The sequence below is a fragment of the Sinocyclocheilus rhinocerous genome, unplaced genomic scaffold (assembly GCF_001515625.1).
Source record: "Sinocyclocheilus rhinocerous isolate Xijiao unplaced genomic scaffold, SAMN03320098_v1.1 scaffold1488, whole genome shotgun sequence".
NCBI classification, from domain to species: Eukaryota; Metazoa; Chordata; class Actinopteri; order Cypriniformes; family Cyprinidae; genus Sinocyclocheilus; species Sinocyclocheilus rhinocerous.
Genome location: NW_015633542.1, coordinates 1,830,330 through 1,847,271, shown reverse-complemented (window position 1 = coordinate 1,847,271; position 16,942 = coordinate 1,830,330). Strand labels below are relative to the sequence as shown.

The 16,942-nt window shown below is 36.8% G+C and overlaps 1 protein-coding gene across 1 annotated transcript in view; it reads right to left on the bottom strand.

Annotated features, from left to right (window-relative positions):
- The window catches only part of cacna2d2a (calcium channel, voltage-dependent, alpha 2/delta subunit 2a), a 210,312-nt gene that overhangs the window by 149,409 nt on the left and 43,961 nt on the right, over positions 1–16,942 (bottom strand). Inside the window, 1 exon segment of the mRNA XM_016557999.1 lies at positions 10,003–10,119. Coding sequence (XP_016413485.1) covers positions 10,003–10,119 — 117 coding nt within the window.

Below are 16,942 nucleotides of genomic sequence, written 5' to 3'. Positions count from 1 at the left end.
AGTTATATAAACTTATTTTGTGAATATTTGTAAATACATTAATTTTGAGACTATTACAGCTTCATAGACTCTTGATTTGTTGTTTTATACATTTTTTAAAACTACTAATGATAATGACAATATATATAATTTATGAATCATAAATTCTAAAATCAAGACGATTTTAGCTCCTTAAACGCATGAATTCAAAAAAAAGAAAAAATTAAAAATTACAATCTCGACTCTCAACCCCAGAACACATTTCAATGCCAGTGATTCACTATGTTTACAGTAAACGATGGAAAGCATCTGAGCAAAATCGTCTAGGGTTTTCTAGAATAGATGGAGCTTCCAGCACAATAATACCAGCCGACTAAACCTGACAAGTCCTCACAGAGACCAATTGGCTGTCTGTCGTCTGGATCACACTCTCCGGGTCCCTCTGGGTGCCATGTTTGAGACACGGCTCAAAGGCCCAACAAGAGTGAACTTTGGGTCACGCTTCCCTTTATTCATCATCACTCACCGGGCGATGACATGACCGGACTGAACTCTGAGGGGAAAACCGCACGAGTCACGGCATGACACATGGTCAGGTGAACTGTACAAATGACAAACTCAACTGTACTGATGAATAATACAGCATCTGCCGTGATGCTGCTGTTCTCTGAAATTATAAAATACACAGAGAACTGTGTCTGCTAATGGATGCTGTCCAAAATCAGGAATACACCAGCCTAATTATACAGTGTTTCCTAAAGAATAATAAACTAGTCAATGTGTAGTTTTACACACCTCTGGTAACTACATCAACTTTAGAAAGCTTGTCAGTTAACTAGATAGAATGCAAAATCTAAGTCTACAAACAGAAAACCTCCTAAATAAAGATACCTCAAATAAACTCTAAATAGTTTGGTTCAATGTATTACTTGGGCCTCAACAATGTGCTTTCCGTCAATTTTTGAGTCAAAGAAAGAACAACACTCAACAATCATATATCTCTGAAACTCAGAGACAAAATCTCTGAAAAGGCTTTATAATGACTTTCATGACTAAATCATTGATTTTACATAAATTGCTGAGTTAACATATAAAATAATGTAATGCTTAACAGATCAATAACACAAAACTAAAGTCTGAATACACGAAACTATATGAAGCAATTTAATGATTTCAGAAACCAGTGTGAGTAATATATATATATATGTGTGTGTGTGTATAAAGTATATATATATATATATATATATATATATATACAGTTATCGGGGGAGAAGAGCCTTGGTGAGAGAGGTAAAGAAGAACCCAAAGATCACTGTGGCTGAGCTCCAGAGATGCAGTCGGGAGATGGGAGAAAGTTGTAGAAAGTCAACCATCACTGCAGCCCTCCACCAGTCGGGGCTTTATGGCAGAGTGGCCCGACGGAAGCCTCTCCTCAGTTCAAGACACATGAAAGCCCGCATGGAGTTTGCTAAAAAAACACCTGAAGGACTCCAAGATGGTGAGAAATAAGATTCTCTGGTCTGATGAGACCAAGATAGAACTTTTTGGCCTTAATTCTAAGCGGTATGTGTGGAGAAAACCAGGCACCTGTCCAATACAGTCCCAACAGTGAAGCATGGTGGTGGCAGCATCATGCTGTGGGGGTGTTTTTCAGCTGCAGGGACAGGACGACTGGTTGCAATCGAGGGAAAGATGAATGCGGCCAAGTACAGGGATATCCTGGACTAAAACCTTCTCCAGAGTGCTCAGGACCTCATACTGGGCCGAAGGTTTACCTTCCAAGAAGACAATGACCCTAAGCACACAGCTAAAATAACGAAGGAGTGGCTTCACAACGACTCTGTGACTGTTCTTGAATGGCCCAGCCAGATCCCTGACTTAAACCCAATTGAGCATCTCTGGAGAGACCTAAAAATGGCTGTCCACCAACGTTTACCATCCAACCTGACAGAACTGGAGAGGATCTGCAAGGAGGAATGGCAGAGGATCGCCAAATCCAGGTGTGAAAAACTTGTTGGATCTTTCCCAAAAAGACTCATGGCTGTATTAGATCAAGAGGGTGCTTCTACTAAATACTGAGCAGAGGGTCTGAATACTTAGGACCATGTTATATTTCAGTTTTTCTTTTTTAATAAATCTGCAAAGATGTCAACAATTCTGTGTTTTTCTGTCAATATGGGGTGCTGTGTGTACATTAATGAGGAAAAAAAATTAACTTAAATGATTTTAGCAAATGGCTGCAATATAACAAAGAGTGAAAAATTTAAGGGGGTCTGAATACTTTCCGTACCCACTGTATATATAAACTACTGTTTGGACTAATTACAAGTTTGGACTAATTACAATTTTTTTAAATAATTTTTGAAAGGAGTCTCTTCTGCCCATTAAGTCTGCAATTATTTGATAAAAAAAAGCAGTAAAAACTGTATTGTTGTATTATGTTGAAATATTATTACATTTTACAACAACTCTTTTCTATTGTAATATATCTGAAAATGCAATTTATTCATGTTCAAAGCTGAATTTCCAGCATCATTACTCCAGTCTTAAGTGTCACATGATCCTTAAAAAATCATTAAAATATGCTGATTTGCTGCACAATAAACTGATTATTATTGACTGTTGAAACCAGTCCTGCTGCTTCATATTTTTGTGGAAACCACGATACACTATAATTCAAAGTTACATTTTAAAAATAGAAAACAGTTATTTTAAGTTGTTATATTTCACAATATTACTGTATTCCCGATCAAATACTGTAAATGCAAACTTACTGAGCATAAGAGACTTCTTTTAAAAACATTTTAATAAGATATATATTTTGTTAGAGTCTGGACTATTTATTTTCTACACTCCAATGTTTGTTACCGTAATTAACAAAGTTAATATTAAGTGTTGCCCGTCCCTGTTAATGTGCACCTAAAGAAACACAAAAGCGCCGTGTTGCCCTACTGAGTATTTCCTGTCTGATGAGGCCGATCAAAACGGTCCTCTCATTAGTGAAACAGCAGGAGTAATTAATTGTGTGTTTATTTTTAGGGGCGGCAGAGAGCACGGGACTAAATTTAGCACGTATGAAGATCAGTGGGGCCGGCCAATTACACGCGGGCAGAGGAGAGTCCACCAGGGTACCTCAGTCCGAAAAACCAAATCACAATATGATGAAGTGTGCACGCTGTAATACAGTACACAACAACAATCCCGTTTCCCCTGCGTGTCTGCTTCCACAATGTCATACTGGATTTCGCAGCATTTACGAGAGAAAGACGGCCTGATTCGCTCAGTCACATGCTGCATCTGCGCAACGTCCAGTCAATACGATCCAGTTCATCATAACAGTCCTAATCAGGGTCAGTCATACACAATCTACATCATATGGTGCTTACTAGTAAGATGTTGTTTTTGCATTGGTTTGTATTAGGAGAAGGAGAATATGACATCGCAAGCCTGTAAGTGACATAATGTAAGTGGTGCCATGCCCTGAGTTTGATTGACAGGTTCTGTTCTGCAGTATCAGCTGGTTTCCATAAAAGAGAGAGAGAACGAGAGACACAAAGCTGAGCTCAGCTGTGATCCGTACGGCTGCAGCACTGTTCATTTACATGACAGCTTCCCAGGCCTGGCCTTGACATCTGCCAGTCACACGCACCGCGGTCACAGTAATAAAGATTTAAGAGCTTCTAAAAATATGCGGCGGGACACTAGCACACAAACACGGGCAGAAACAGTCAGGGCATTCCAGAAGAGCACCATCTCTCCACGAGCACAACATCAGCCCTTCGTGAGGAGTCTGTCTCAGATCATTAAAATGCTACTAAATGCAGCCGAAAAACTAACAGACAGGAAGCGACTCATTTCAGGACAACATGGCTGACCCCAATGCACATCGAGCTTCTAGAGTAAAACACAAAAAAGAAGCAGCGAAAGATCACATTCATGAAACAACTGAATGCAACAGTTTATGTAAGAATGGTTTGCATAGGAATTTGTCATATATGAAATTGAATGCAACAATTTATGTAAGAATTGGAATCTGTGCACAGCAGATTTGTATGTAAACCATCAAGCCAATGCAACAATTTTTGAAAGAAATGGTTGATGAACACATAGGAACTAAAGTTCAATATGCACATCATTCTATCCTGTTTAATGAAAGATCTACACAAAAAATTGATGATTAAAAAGCAACAATTTACGTAAGAACTGATGCACAAACAGATAATTCTATGTGCAACTTCAAGCCAATTTACAAATAAAAAGTATTCCAAACAATTTACATAGAAATATGTTAAGCACATAATCAAATCAATGCGACAATATATTTAAACATGGTTTCATGAAGTATTTACGTAGAAATTTGATGTGCATAGTTTTATGTGAGAATGATTTTACGAACAGTTTACATAGAAATTTGCTACATATGCAGCCAAAGCAAAAAATCTAAATAAGAAATAATGTACAGACATTCTACACATATTTATTATGCACATGATTTGATGTGATTTTATGAATGACTTACCCAGAAATTTTCTATGTACATAGCCAAATCAAAGCGACAATTTACCTATGAACTTTTACATGCAATTTACACACACATTGAGGCTCCGTCCACACGAAGCCAGAGCTTTCCCTATCCGATCTTTTTTTTTCTCCTCGTCTCAAGAAATATCTGCGTCCACACGAAACCACTAAACCGACACAAAACGATGTAGTATACATGCCAGACCAGCATGTGGCGCTGTAATTCTGCCACAGAGATACACTAAAAATGGAGAAGAAGTCTTGGACTATGCTCATAAACCTTGCACGCGGTATACAAACAAACATGGAACAATACATTTATTAATCCGTGTTAATGTTAGTTAATAAAAAGATAATCGTTCAGTGTTTGTTCATGTTTTGTAGTGGTGTCTGACTAGGGGCAAGACGTGGGCTGATGACGTCATCGTTTCAGAAAATATACGGATTCGCTGTGCACACGAAAACGCAAGGGTGGCGTTTTCAAATTTATCCACTCTAGGACCCGGTTTCAAAAATTATCGGTTTCACTCTCCCAAAACGCCGGATCCGTCTGGACGAAACGCCTATACGATACAAAATTTATGCGTATACAGCTAAATGCGTCTCCGTGTGGACGGGGCCTGATTATGTACATACCGTATTGTCCCGAATATAAGACGATGTTTTTTTCTTGGAAATACATCTGAAAAAACGCGGTTGTCTTATATTCAGGGTCTAGACTTTGCCATGTCAATAATACACCCACAACAATAGGTGGCGCCAAATACGCATAAAACGAGTGTGCCATGAAATACGTAATGTAATGCGTGTTGTAAAGATCGCGAGTAAAAACAAAAGAAAAAAAAACCTTACAGCTTCATGAGTCGTGACTGTCACGTTAGCCTGATGGGACCAACTCTACTTCTACTGTTAATAAGATTTTGGTAGGCTGGTATTAGATGGATAGCCTAAATGTCCTAATTCAGATGGGCTACCTGTTTTTTTTTTTAAATGGTATATCAAAAAGTGTTTATTTTTTAAATGTGATTGTTGGTACATTTTACCAGTTTTTACCATACTTTCAAAACAAAAATTAAAATAGGAAAAATATGCAATATGAAAATAATTGAAGACAAAATGTGTTTTACTGAGAAAAAACAAGATTTGTTTTTTAAAAAGCCTTTTTCCAAAAGGTACATCTGGAAAAAGAGGGGGTCGTCTTATAATCAGGGTCGTCTTATATTCGGGCCAATACGGTAATCAATTCAATGTGACAATTTACTTACCCAGAAATTTGTTCTGCACATTCAATGCAACAGCTAACACAGGAATGCTTAGACAAACGATTTACACAGAAATTGGCAATGTTCAGAGCCAGTTCAGAGAAAATGTATATAAGAATTGTTTACGACCGTAATTCATTGCGAAAACTTACATAAGAATGGTTTTACTAATAATTTACATAGACATCCGTTCTGCTCGCATTTCTGCTCATTAATAAAGCCACTGAAAAAACTGCATCCTCCTGGCAGCTTTGGTGAACTATTTTCAACGGACTATGATTTGGGACACACTAATCTTAATCTGACTTATTATTTAGGACAGATAGTGCGTGAATTGGGGCGCGGGGTCTATCTATCACACTCATTAGCTGTGACCTAAAGAAGCAGGTGCAAATAAACAGGTCGACACGGGTGTGGACCAGTTTCCGCACTTAAAACAGAAAATTTATTTCTTCTTTGTAAAACTTTTAGAACCTTAAATGCAAAAATACATGTTTTTGCAAATGTTTTACCCAATTTTCAAAATGAATTTCCACATAAAAATACTTAAATCTCTGTATTAAACATTAACAAAAATGTATAAGTTTAAAAAAAAATACGTTTTTAAATTATGGCTTATGAATTTTTACTTTGGCTTTCCCAAACTTTGTTGATTCTATGCACATTATTAACTTTTTTCATGTGTGCAAGATTATGAGTTTGCAGCTAATTTATTGACATTCAAACACCGATTCAATTGTGCAAACAGCCATAAATCACAATACAAGATTTAATATGATCCATCTATAAGCCTCTATAAAACACTGTCAAAACTCATCCCCGCCAACTCTTTATCATGAGATTACAAGACGTCTCCTCATTCCTCTCTTTCTTGTTCTCTCTTGCTTTACCTTGTTCTATATCCTATGTCCTACATCGCCCCCTCTTTCCTCTCAATTTCTCCCGTCTGCAGCTCATTTTGAAATCAATGATTTCAGAACTTCATTTCCTCGCATTTCCTAACGCCTGAAGGGCTGTTCTCACTCTGGGCCCATTTTCTCTCTCCATCTCTCTCGCTCGCTCTCTTTCTCTCAGTTGTCGGGAGTCTGCTGGACTTCGGGTGATGGTTGGGTCTAGTCGCCAGCATACTGCTGGCCCCAATAGCAGCGGGCCCTATCTTTAGCTGTTCAGTCACAAATGCTGCTCGGAAGCACCCGGAGCACTGCCGCTTTGTGGCCAACCAACTCAATTCCATAGCACTGAAACATCGGCTCCGTTCCAAACCCTAGCGAGCTGCCTAGCAAGACAGCAACGTGCAACAATCTTCAGTAGGCAGCAAAATTACATTGCTTTACCAGATGTCTCATTTGGGCACAAATTTAAACAAGCATTACTTGCATCATTTGCAGAAAAGCCAATCCCAAATGCATTGTAATGAATCCAAAATGACGAGGGAAATATAGTTTGTGTTGTCTAAACACAATTCCAACTGCAACATTGTAAACAAACAATTTTTCATTAGTAGAGCAAAATTAAAAGTAGCTGGTAGGGATGGGCCAGAATTGTTGAGCTAGTATATTGAAGCTGAAGTCCAATAACAGGTTTAAGGCAAGAAGTCTGAGCACTGAAACATACACAATTTAGATTGTTCAATAAACTCTAATAAACGCTAATTGTTATCATCATTATTTCATCTCCTGCTCCTCTCTGGATTTCTCAGTCAATTTCTTGGCTGACAGAAGACTGTTAATACAGTTTTGGGTTCCACAGAAGACATGCTGTTAACATGTTTTGTGTATAAGATAAATCTACTGACTAGTTGTTCGGACACCAGACAAAACAGATATTTTCTGACAGGATATGGCATCCGGGGCTGAATCTAATATTTCCAGCATGGACACTTGATCTAACTTTTTTTTTTGCTTGATTTTATACAAATTTCTTAATTCTTAAAAACAAAATTATTATTATTATTACTATTACTATTATTATTATCATCATCATCGTCGTCGTCGTCGTCGTTATTAATTATTATTTTTTAATTTATTATTATTATTATTATTGTTGTTGTTGTTTATTTTATTTATTTATTTAGGCTATTGACAGTGTTTTCTTTATAAAATGATGAAAAGAGATATCCAAAATCCCATCTGTAAAAACCTTTAACTTGCCAACAAAATAAAACAAGAATTTTGAACCTGGCTTTATCCAATGTAAAATTTTGTTCTGGAAATGTATGCAAATGAGTGCATATTCAATTAAATATCTCTTCATTTGCATTTTTTAAGAAAACTTGTAATACAAAAAAATGCAATACTTAAGGGGGGCGGTACAATGCTGTTTCATGCATTCAGAGTTGTTTACACTGTTAAAGGAGACATATTATGCCCCTTTTTACAATATGTAATATAAGTCTCTGGTGTCCCCAGAATGTGTCTGTGAAATTCCAGCTCAAAATACTCCACAGATCATTTATTACATCATTTTGAAAATGCCTATTTTGAGTGGAAGCAGAAACACGCTGTTTTTCGGGCCTGTCTCTTTAAATGCAAATGAGCTGCTGCTCCCCGCCCCCTTTTCCAGAATAGAGCTGCGCCATTACAGCTCGGACCTGCTAAAAAACATCATGTTTATCGCGCTGAAATCATGCGTTTTGACCCATATGAGTTTAAACTTCTGATATACGGTTTTCTGAGAGCACACGGAGAGAAAGCGGCTGTCACAGCATGCGAGTACTAAACTAAGTTCTCATTCACACACAAGTTTACGTTAAAAACACACATGAGTTACAAAAACAGTCGGTTATGTCTGTGAAGGTAAACAGCTGGGAAATAAATCGCATGTTTAATTTAGATCTGTGTGGCAGCAGAAATATACATTAAATAAATCAATAAATCCACTGCTGTGTACTGAGATGGTACACTGTTGTCGCTTGCGGCAATTTGGACGTATGACGGAGTATTTCTGTGCCAAAAATCTTACTTCCGGGTTCGTACAAGTTTCTGAGAGTTCTTTTCGATCGATGCTCTTCATGACTTAAACGAGGGTGGAACTCCTTATATGAACATTTCTCCCGGAAAAACGCGCCCGCGCACGCATCAACCAGAGCAAGAGCGAGACCCTAACCCATCAACACGCTTCATTCAGCAGCGCTGCACGGGACGGTCATGATTCAGAACTGCAGACAGTAAGTGAAACTGCATCAAATATGATAAAACTAAAGACTTTTTAAAGATATGAAGGATGCAGTACTACTCTATAGGTACTCAAGATTAACATGAGATTGGGTGAAACTGTGTGTGTTATGTCTCCTTTAATGTAATCAGTCAACTGTGCAAGTGTGGTGATATCTACAGGTTACATTTATATACCCTATTTACCTGTGGTGCCTTGCTTTAATACTTTTGCAGTGGTGCTTTTAAAAGGTGACGCCACTTCTTAAAGAGAGCACAAAGAGACGCAACTTCTCAGCGAGTGTTTTAGTGGGAAAACTCTCATCTGCTTTAAAGCATCGCCACCATCAAAGTAGCATTTGTGCAGTTAGGATGCATTAGAAGGTCGCTGACGAAATAGGAAGCATTCAGCAAACTAGAATTAAGAGCAGTCATTTTGAGTCTCCTGTGTGTGTGTCTGCATGGCATTGTAGAACCTTAGCTAATCTCACTCGAACACCAATTTATGATAAGAAATTCTGAGTGTCTCCCAGTGAAAGACCTCAGGCAGTGTTCATATGCTACTTTTAGTCAAAATTACTAAAGTACTTTACTTACCAAACACATGACTCATTTCTGAAGCTTAATAAACACTCATTTTTCAGCTATAATTGTCACATGCGCCTGCGTATTCAACCTATAAAAGACTCAAACCAACACAACAAAAAGCACTTCAAGATCTTCAATACCGTGGTGCATATGTCCAAAAAACATGGTAGTACACCACAGCATTTTTTATGTAAATGTGTAAATGTGATGCTCCATTCATCCCTGAAAGCTCTACGAGCATCTTATGTGTCACTGTGTCATGTACTGTGGATTTGAAGAGGGAGCAGATTGGAGGAAGACAAACTCATTACCTGCTTAGTTAAGCAGGCTAATAGAGAACAGTGGGCATTGATAATATTTTTTTAGAAATCCAATTTTTTTTTTATTAAAAGAGACAGTGGATCGATTCCCCTTTTTAATGCAACAGATAAGAGTTTTACACCACGATTATCAATGGCTCGACTTCCTGCTGGGAGAGAGCGATTGTTAGCGCTGCTCACCTCCAGTGCTTTGCGTTTCCTGTTGAGCAGTTTGGCGATGTCTCCTGATACCTTCTCCACCAGCTGTTTGGGCGTACTTCGCTCCACAGCAAACTGATTTCTCTTCTCATTATAAATCTGTGGGAGGGCAAAGGTCAAAGGTCAGGCACACAGTAATTTCCTTTGTGATCAATTACATTAAAAATGACAGACTTTTGCAACTCAAAACAAAAATCTTTATATTTTACATATTAAAGTCAATATTTAGAAATCTAATCATTTATATATTTTCAAAAAAAAAAAAAAATAGAATAATAAAAGAGTTTATTTTTTGTCAAAGATAGATAGATAGATAGATAGATAGATAGATTTTTAAGTGATGTCTCAAACTAAATCATTAAATCACTGAAACAGCCCATTTGAAATCATTTATCACCATTTTAATGAGCTTTAAAAAATATTTCTTAGTTAATATGTTCCAGTAAGTTGAGTAACCATGAAACTAGTGTACTGGTATATTCTAAGAAACTTAATCGTCAAGTAAAATCATTACACTATTCATTACGTTGATTAATTTCATAACTGTTTACCTTATCATTTTATATATATTGAAATATGTATTTTATTATTAAAGCAATTAGATATTAATATTTATATAAAATGTAAACATACATTATTTAATATTATAAATAAACATTAAAATATAAGAATGTATAAGTAACATTTTACCATATATAAATGTTTGATTTTCTGGCCTGATAAAATGTGATAAATATCTCGTTCGATGTGGGATGCGTGTCAGGCATTTCAAACACACACTATCACTCAAACACGCCTTTGCGAACATCTCATTATAAGTGAAACGTTTCATTTCTGCACAACTAGCAGCACCATATGGTAATGGCATTGGAACAAATTTGACAAGTCATATATATATATATATATATTAAGTACTAAAACGGCATACATACATTAAACACAGTGCAAGCAATTTTAATGCAATGACTCATCCTCCAATCTTCCAGTTGCCAAATAATACATTTAATATTCCAACATAATTTAAAATAATCCAAAATCATTTTTATTATGCTGTACAGTTATACACTAAATAGTAAAACCTCAAAGCTAACAGATGTGAACTAGAAGAAGTGCAAGTCATGCCACAATCTGATGTGGACTTATGGGTCAGCATTGTTCCTCATGTCAGCGCTTTTCCCAGTGATTTACACACAGCAGGTCTGGTCTTACAGCCTGACTCAGCACACCGCCATGCCGTCCACCGTAATCTGACCCCCTGGGACGCCCAGTTATCCCCTCCACCCCAGGGACTCCATTACCCACAAATCCATCTATGTCAAACTGAGGACTAGGCAAAAAGCCAATAGTAATCTCCCTAGAAAGAGGGATCCGTTCACACACACACACACACACATACACACACACACACACACACACATACACAACTGGTGGATGCTTTAGTAAGGGCTTCGGCCTCTAACACCATGTTTGAAGCTGTGTGTTCCCCTGTTACCAGATAATGGCTAAACCACAAGCACTGTTTTATGTCAACTTGAGTGAATTGGGACAGAATTAGCGGCCATTGCATGGAATGGGCTGGCGACTAGAGAGGGAAGGGACATTAACGTAACCTAGTTTTAAAACTGTGATACTTGTTATTTTTGGAATACAATTATAAAGCCCTTGAAAAAGTCATTAGCGTGTTTGATATAAAATACACACAGTGTTATGCCAGATACTGATCTCATAAAACAAGAACACAGTTCCCATTTAAACTCAGTAAATTAATTAATTAAAGATGTTCATATTTTTCTGTCTGTCTTAGGATGTGATGAACATAATGTGTTCTAATATATGCATTTCTGTCTGAACACAAATACTGCCCCCTTAATGCCAGGAAGGTCAATAACAGCAAAAAACATTCTTAAAATGTTTTAAATCTTAAAAATAAGATTATTTTCATCAAACATTTAGAAGCACCTAGACCAGAAAATGTTAGACAAATAAAAAAATACTGAATATACTGAACAATTGGATATATTGGTTCTGTCTGAACACAAATACTGCCCCCTTAATGCCAGGAAGGTCAATAACAGCAAAAAACATTCTTAAAATGTTTTAAATCTTAAAAATAAGATTATTTTCATCAAACATTTAGAAGCACCTAGACCAGAAAATGTTAGACAAATTAAAAAATACTGAACAATTGGATATATTGGATGTATGTTGGACACATTTATGCTTTTCCTTCACTACCTCATCCAACTCATCTAAATAAATAAATAGATAAACAAATAAATAAATAAATGCTTTTAGGCTGGAGTTAAAATTATTTATGTAATATAAATACCATGCATATTTATATTGCAAAATAATTAATACCTAGCATATCAAACATTTGTACATTATTTATACATTTTTTATTGTAATTAAATGCTGAAAAAAACATGCAGTTGAAATTATATTTATATAACCTTTACATTGTTTTATAAGGTAATGCAAAGTGGCTAGAACCAATAAATAATCTTTCTTATTTTTAATTTTTGGATTTTTAATGCCCTCAATATGGAAAAGAAAAACAATATTTAGATACAGCCAATGCTAAACCGCCTTTATTGAGAGGCTATTATTAACAAAACAGGTTTAAATTTAATCTGTATTTGTATTCAGTAAAGTGTGAAATGCTGGAGTGACTCATGAACTTTAGCTTTCAGGAGAAGAAATTAGGTCAAAATGTGGAGAAAATAATATACTTTAGAATGTGTGTGTGTGTGTGTTTGTGTATGTGTGTGTGTGTGTGTGTTGAGATGGAGGAAGCAGGATATACACACACACACACACTATATAATTATATTTAAACACACACACACACATATATATATATATTTAATAAATATAATACATTATAATAATGCAACAATTTAGTATACATTTTATGTATATATGTTCCCAACAGTGAAGCATGGTGGTGGCAGCATCATGCTGTGGGGGTGTTTTTCAGCTGCAGGGACAGGACGACTGGTTGCAATCGAGGGAAAGATGAATGCGGCCAAGTACAGGGATATCCTGGGCGAAAACCTTCTCCAGAGTGCTCAGGACCTCAGACTGGAACTAAGGTTTACCTTCCAACAAGACAATGACCCTAAGCACACAGCTAAAATAACGAAGGAGTGGCTTCACAACAACTCTGTGACTGTTCTTGAATGGCCCAGCCAGAGCCCTGACTTAAACCCAATTGAGCATCTCTGGAGAGACCTAAAAATGGCTGTCCACCAACGTTTACCATCCAACCTGATAGAACTGGAGAGGATCTGCAAGGAGGAATGGCAGAGGATCCCCAAATCCATGTGTGAAAAACTTGTTGCATCTTTCCCAAAGACTCATGGCTGTATTAGATCAAGAGGGTGCTTCTACTAAATACTGAGCATTTTTCAGTTTTTCTTTTTTAATAAATCTGCAAAGATGTCAACAATTCTGTGTTTTTCTGTCAATATGGGGTGCTGTGTGTACATTAATGAGGAAAAAAAATTAACTTAAATGATTTTAGCAAATGGCTGCAATATAACAAAGAGTGAAAAATTTAAGGGGGTCTGAATACTTTCCGTACCCACTGTATATATATTCTTAATATTTATTATAGTCATTTTATTATAGTCATTAAATATATTTAATAGTAATTTTTGTGGATTTACATGAAATAAATTAATTTACTTAGAAATACTTTATTTTTTAATTGGCTTACTCACATATTTGATTTATGTTCTTATTGATATGGATGGATGGATGAATGGATGGATGGATGCTGCTAAACATCTCCTTTAGTGTCCTGCTAAGAGAGTCATACCGGACTGGGAAGCCATGAGGGTGAGTAAATGATGATAACCTAAAACAGCTCTCTCGGTAAACACTTCAACACACGCGCCCGTACCTGTAATTACACTCCAGCAGATTTACTTTCCCTCCCTGACAGCCAGCTTCCTTTCCAAACACCAGAGACAAAGCAGCAAAAGAGTTTCAATTTGACCTTGTGTCTTATTTTTTTTCTTCGCAAAAAGATTTGTTTGAGGTTTTCTCTCTTTTTTTTTTACGCGACTTGCTCGCGTCGGAGAGAAAAACGGCTCCGCTTATCAGCCCATGAAGGCGGGCTGTTGACAGAGACAGATGCTGCGTCATTAAGGAATAATAGTGGACTCCGCCAAGCAGACAGCGCACGAATCCCGCCAGGCAGAGGAACAGTTCAATAAAACAGAGCGAGAGTGAGAGAGACGGCAAAACTCTGAGTCAGACAATGCTAAAAGGAAGCAGTCAATGGAAGAAAAAGATATGGCCTCCAGAGATTCGAACGGAGAGATTCGATACAGATGTGGCGAGACGGAAAGGACTAAGGGACTTGAGTGACAAGAAACATACATAATGTGAGCGCTATTCCCGCAGAGGCTGGAGACAACAGACTAATAGAAAAGGAGGTCTATAGATCAAGCAGGATAAGAGCGGGCGAGGAACTCGAGCTCGGGAGAAAGAGAGATGGACGTTTGTTGTGAGAAGACAGTCATGGCTGCTGTTTTTATCAGCACACCATGTTGTGTTTTGAATGCTGGTGTCATAAAGTCAACATAAAATGCCATTCCAAACCAATTTACTTCCACAAAAGGACATTCAACGGGACTTTTCTCTGTCAGGAACTAGATGGTCTCTATATGACAGGTGGTTGAAGGGGAGGAGCTAAAAATAAGAGGTCTAGATGACATCAGCTGAAGGAAAGGAGCAAGTTTGATGAAAGATTACAGACGCACATTGAGGAATGAATATATACTGTAAATGTGTGTGTGTGTGTGTGTGTGTGTGTGTGTGTGCGTGTGTGCGTAGTAAAAAGTAGTTGTAAAAATGTCTTAAGTTAAAGTATTGTTATGGATTTTCATATTTTAAATACTGACTCTGAGTCGAGAGTAAAACAATAAAATCTAAATGGTTTTGTTTTAAAAAATTTCAAAAGAGAGAGATAAAAAACATTCAAGAATATAAGAACGGATATAAGAGATGGGGACGCCACACGCTTATCAGTGAAGAAAAAAAGAGCCTCTATCTCTACATCCTCATCTCTTTAAGACAGATACGAACGTCAGCTCTTTATTAACTTGCTAATAGAAGTTATTGTGTTTGCATCAGCTCCAGTTCTGCATCTCTTTTGCCCTCTACCTCTCAATCACTCTTTCTTTCTCTCTAATAGTGTAAAAGTTCACGTCACGCCTGATTCGTCATTCACACCTGATTCATTTACAGTCAACATGAAACTAAATTCAGCCGGTGATTCACAAACACAAACGACAACCTTTATATCTATTTGAAGGTTTTCAAATTACTATTTAAATAATTGTTGTCAGATTATTTAAAGATTCATTTAAAATCTTCAAGTAGATTTTCACACGTTCACAGTTCTCTGATGTTGGTTAACAGTCACATGACATGCAGGTAAACAAATATAACATTAATTTATTTAGTAAGCATTTCATTTAGATTTTTTTCATTTTAGAATTATTTATATATACAATTATTTTATTATTTATTCATAAAATATTTCATTATTTTTTTATTTTAGTTTGACTACTTATTAAACAATTATTTTAAAAATATTGTTTATTTTACATTTTTATTATCCACTCACAAACCTCAGTTTTGTTATTATTGCTGTAAACTTTTTATCACATTAAATTACTACAATACTAATGCCAATATGGGGGGGAAGGCTTGGATTATCTAGCTAAAACAAAACTATTAGCTTAAAATATTGGTTATTAGTTAATATTAATCACTAGCCCTTAGTCGATGTCATGTAGACTTTCATTATATTCTGCTGTTTAATGCATTATATTCATTACAATAATAAACAAATTTACACAGAAGGAAGACATTTAACGACAGAAATGCAAAACCACTAAGTTCCACCTATAAACATTGTTTTAACATTATATAATGATACAATACAATAAACTGGAGGGCAAGGGGCTGACGGAGGTTTGGGTTCGGTGTGGGTATGTTAGTTATGCACCTAAAGTCAATGTCACATCACAGGATGCAATTAAGGAAAATTGTGCTGTAATCTGCCAATTACGTCTGTGTTCCTTGGATAGAGCTGATAACTAATTAATGTAGAGAAGGTGGAAACAGGAAACCAGCTGTGACACATAAGTTCTCTCACACACACACACGCAAGCAGACAAACACACACTTCAGGCTGTCTTTGATTGAGTTTGACACACAAACTCTCACAGCTACAAACCCCGAAGCATCCCCTTGTGAGCTGATTGTACCAATAGCTAAGAGGTGTGTGTGTGTGTGTGTGTGTTGAGCTCATCATGCTAATCACCCCTCTATTTCCTGCTTTGCTGATGAAGGTCGTCATCTGTCCATCAACGTGAGCACAATCTATCGACTGCACATGTTTAGTCTCCTCTCCTCCATTGAATCACTGTATTATTAATGGCATCTGTTAAATCATCATTACTAAAGCTCATACTTGTGCTTAGAGATCTTAAAAGCTCCTAAGCATTAAACTTTGGCATGTAAATCAACTTCAACAACAAAATCTCATACCACAAACCATGTGTCATGTTGAGGAGAAGTGTGTGCTTGGTAAAATGCCCACAAACACCTAGAATCATGCTGGTGTGTTTCGCACACCACTTCCGTTTGCTTCAGTCATTAATGTCTCGTCTTGTCTCCATCCTTCTCTCTGGCTTTTGTGTGAGAGTCTGTAGCCTGCAGGCTTTTACTCAGGATTGAGCTAAAATTAAAGGGGTCATATGATGTTGCTAAAAAGAACATTATTTTGTGTATTTGGTGTAATGAAATGTGTTTATGCGGTTTAAGGTTCAAAATACACATTATTTTCCACATACTGTACATTATTGTTTCTCCTCTATGCCCCGCCTTTCTGAAACGCGTC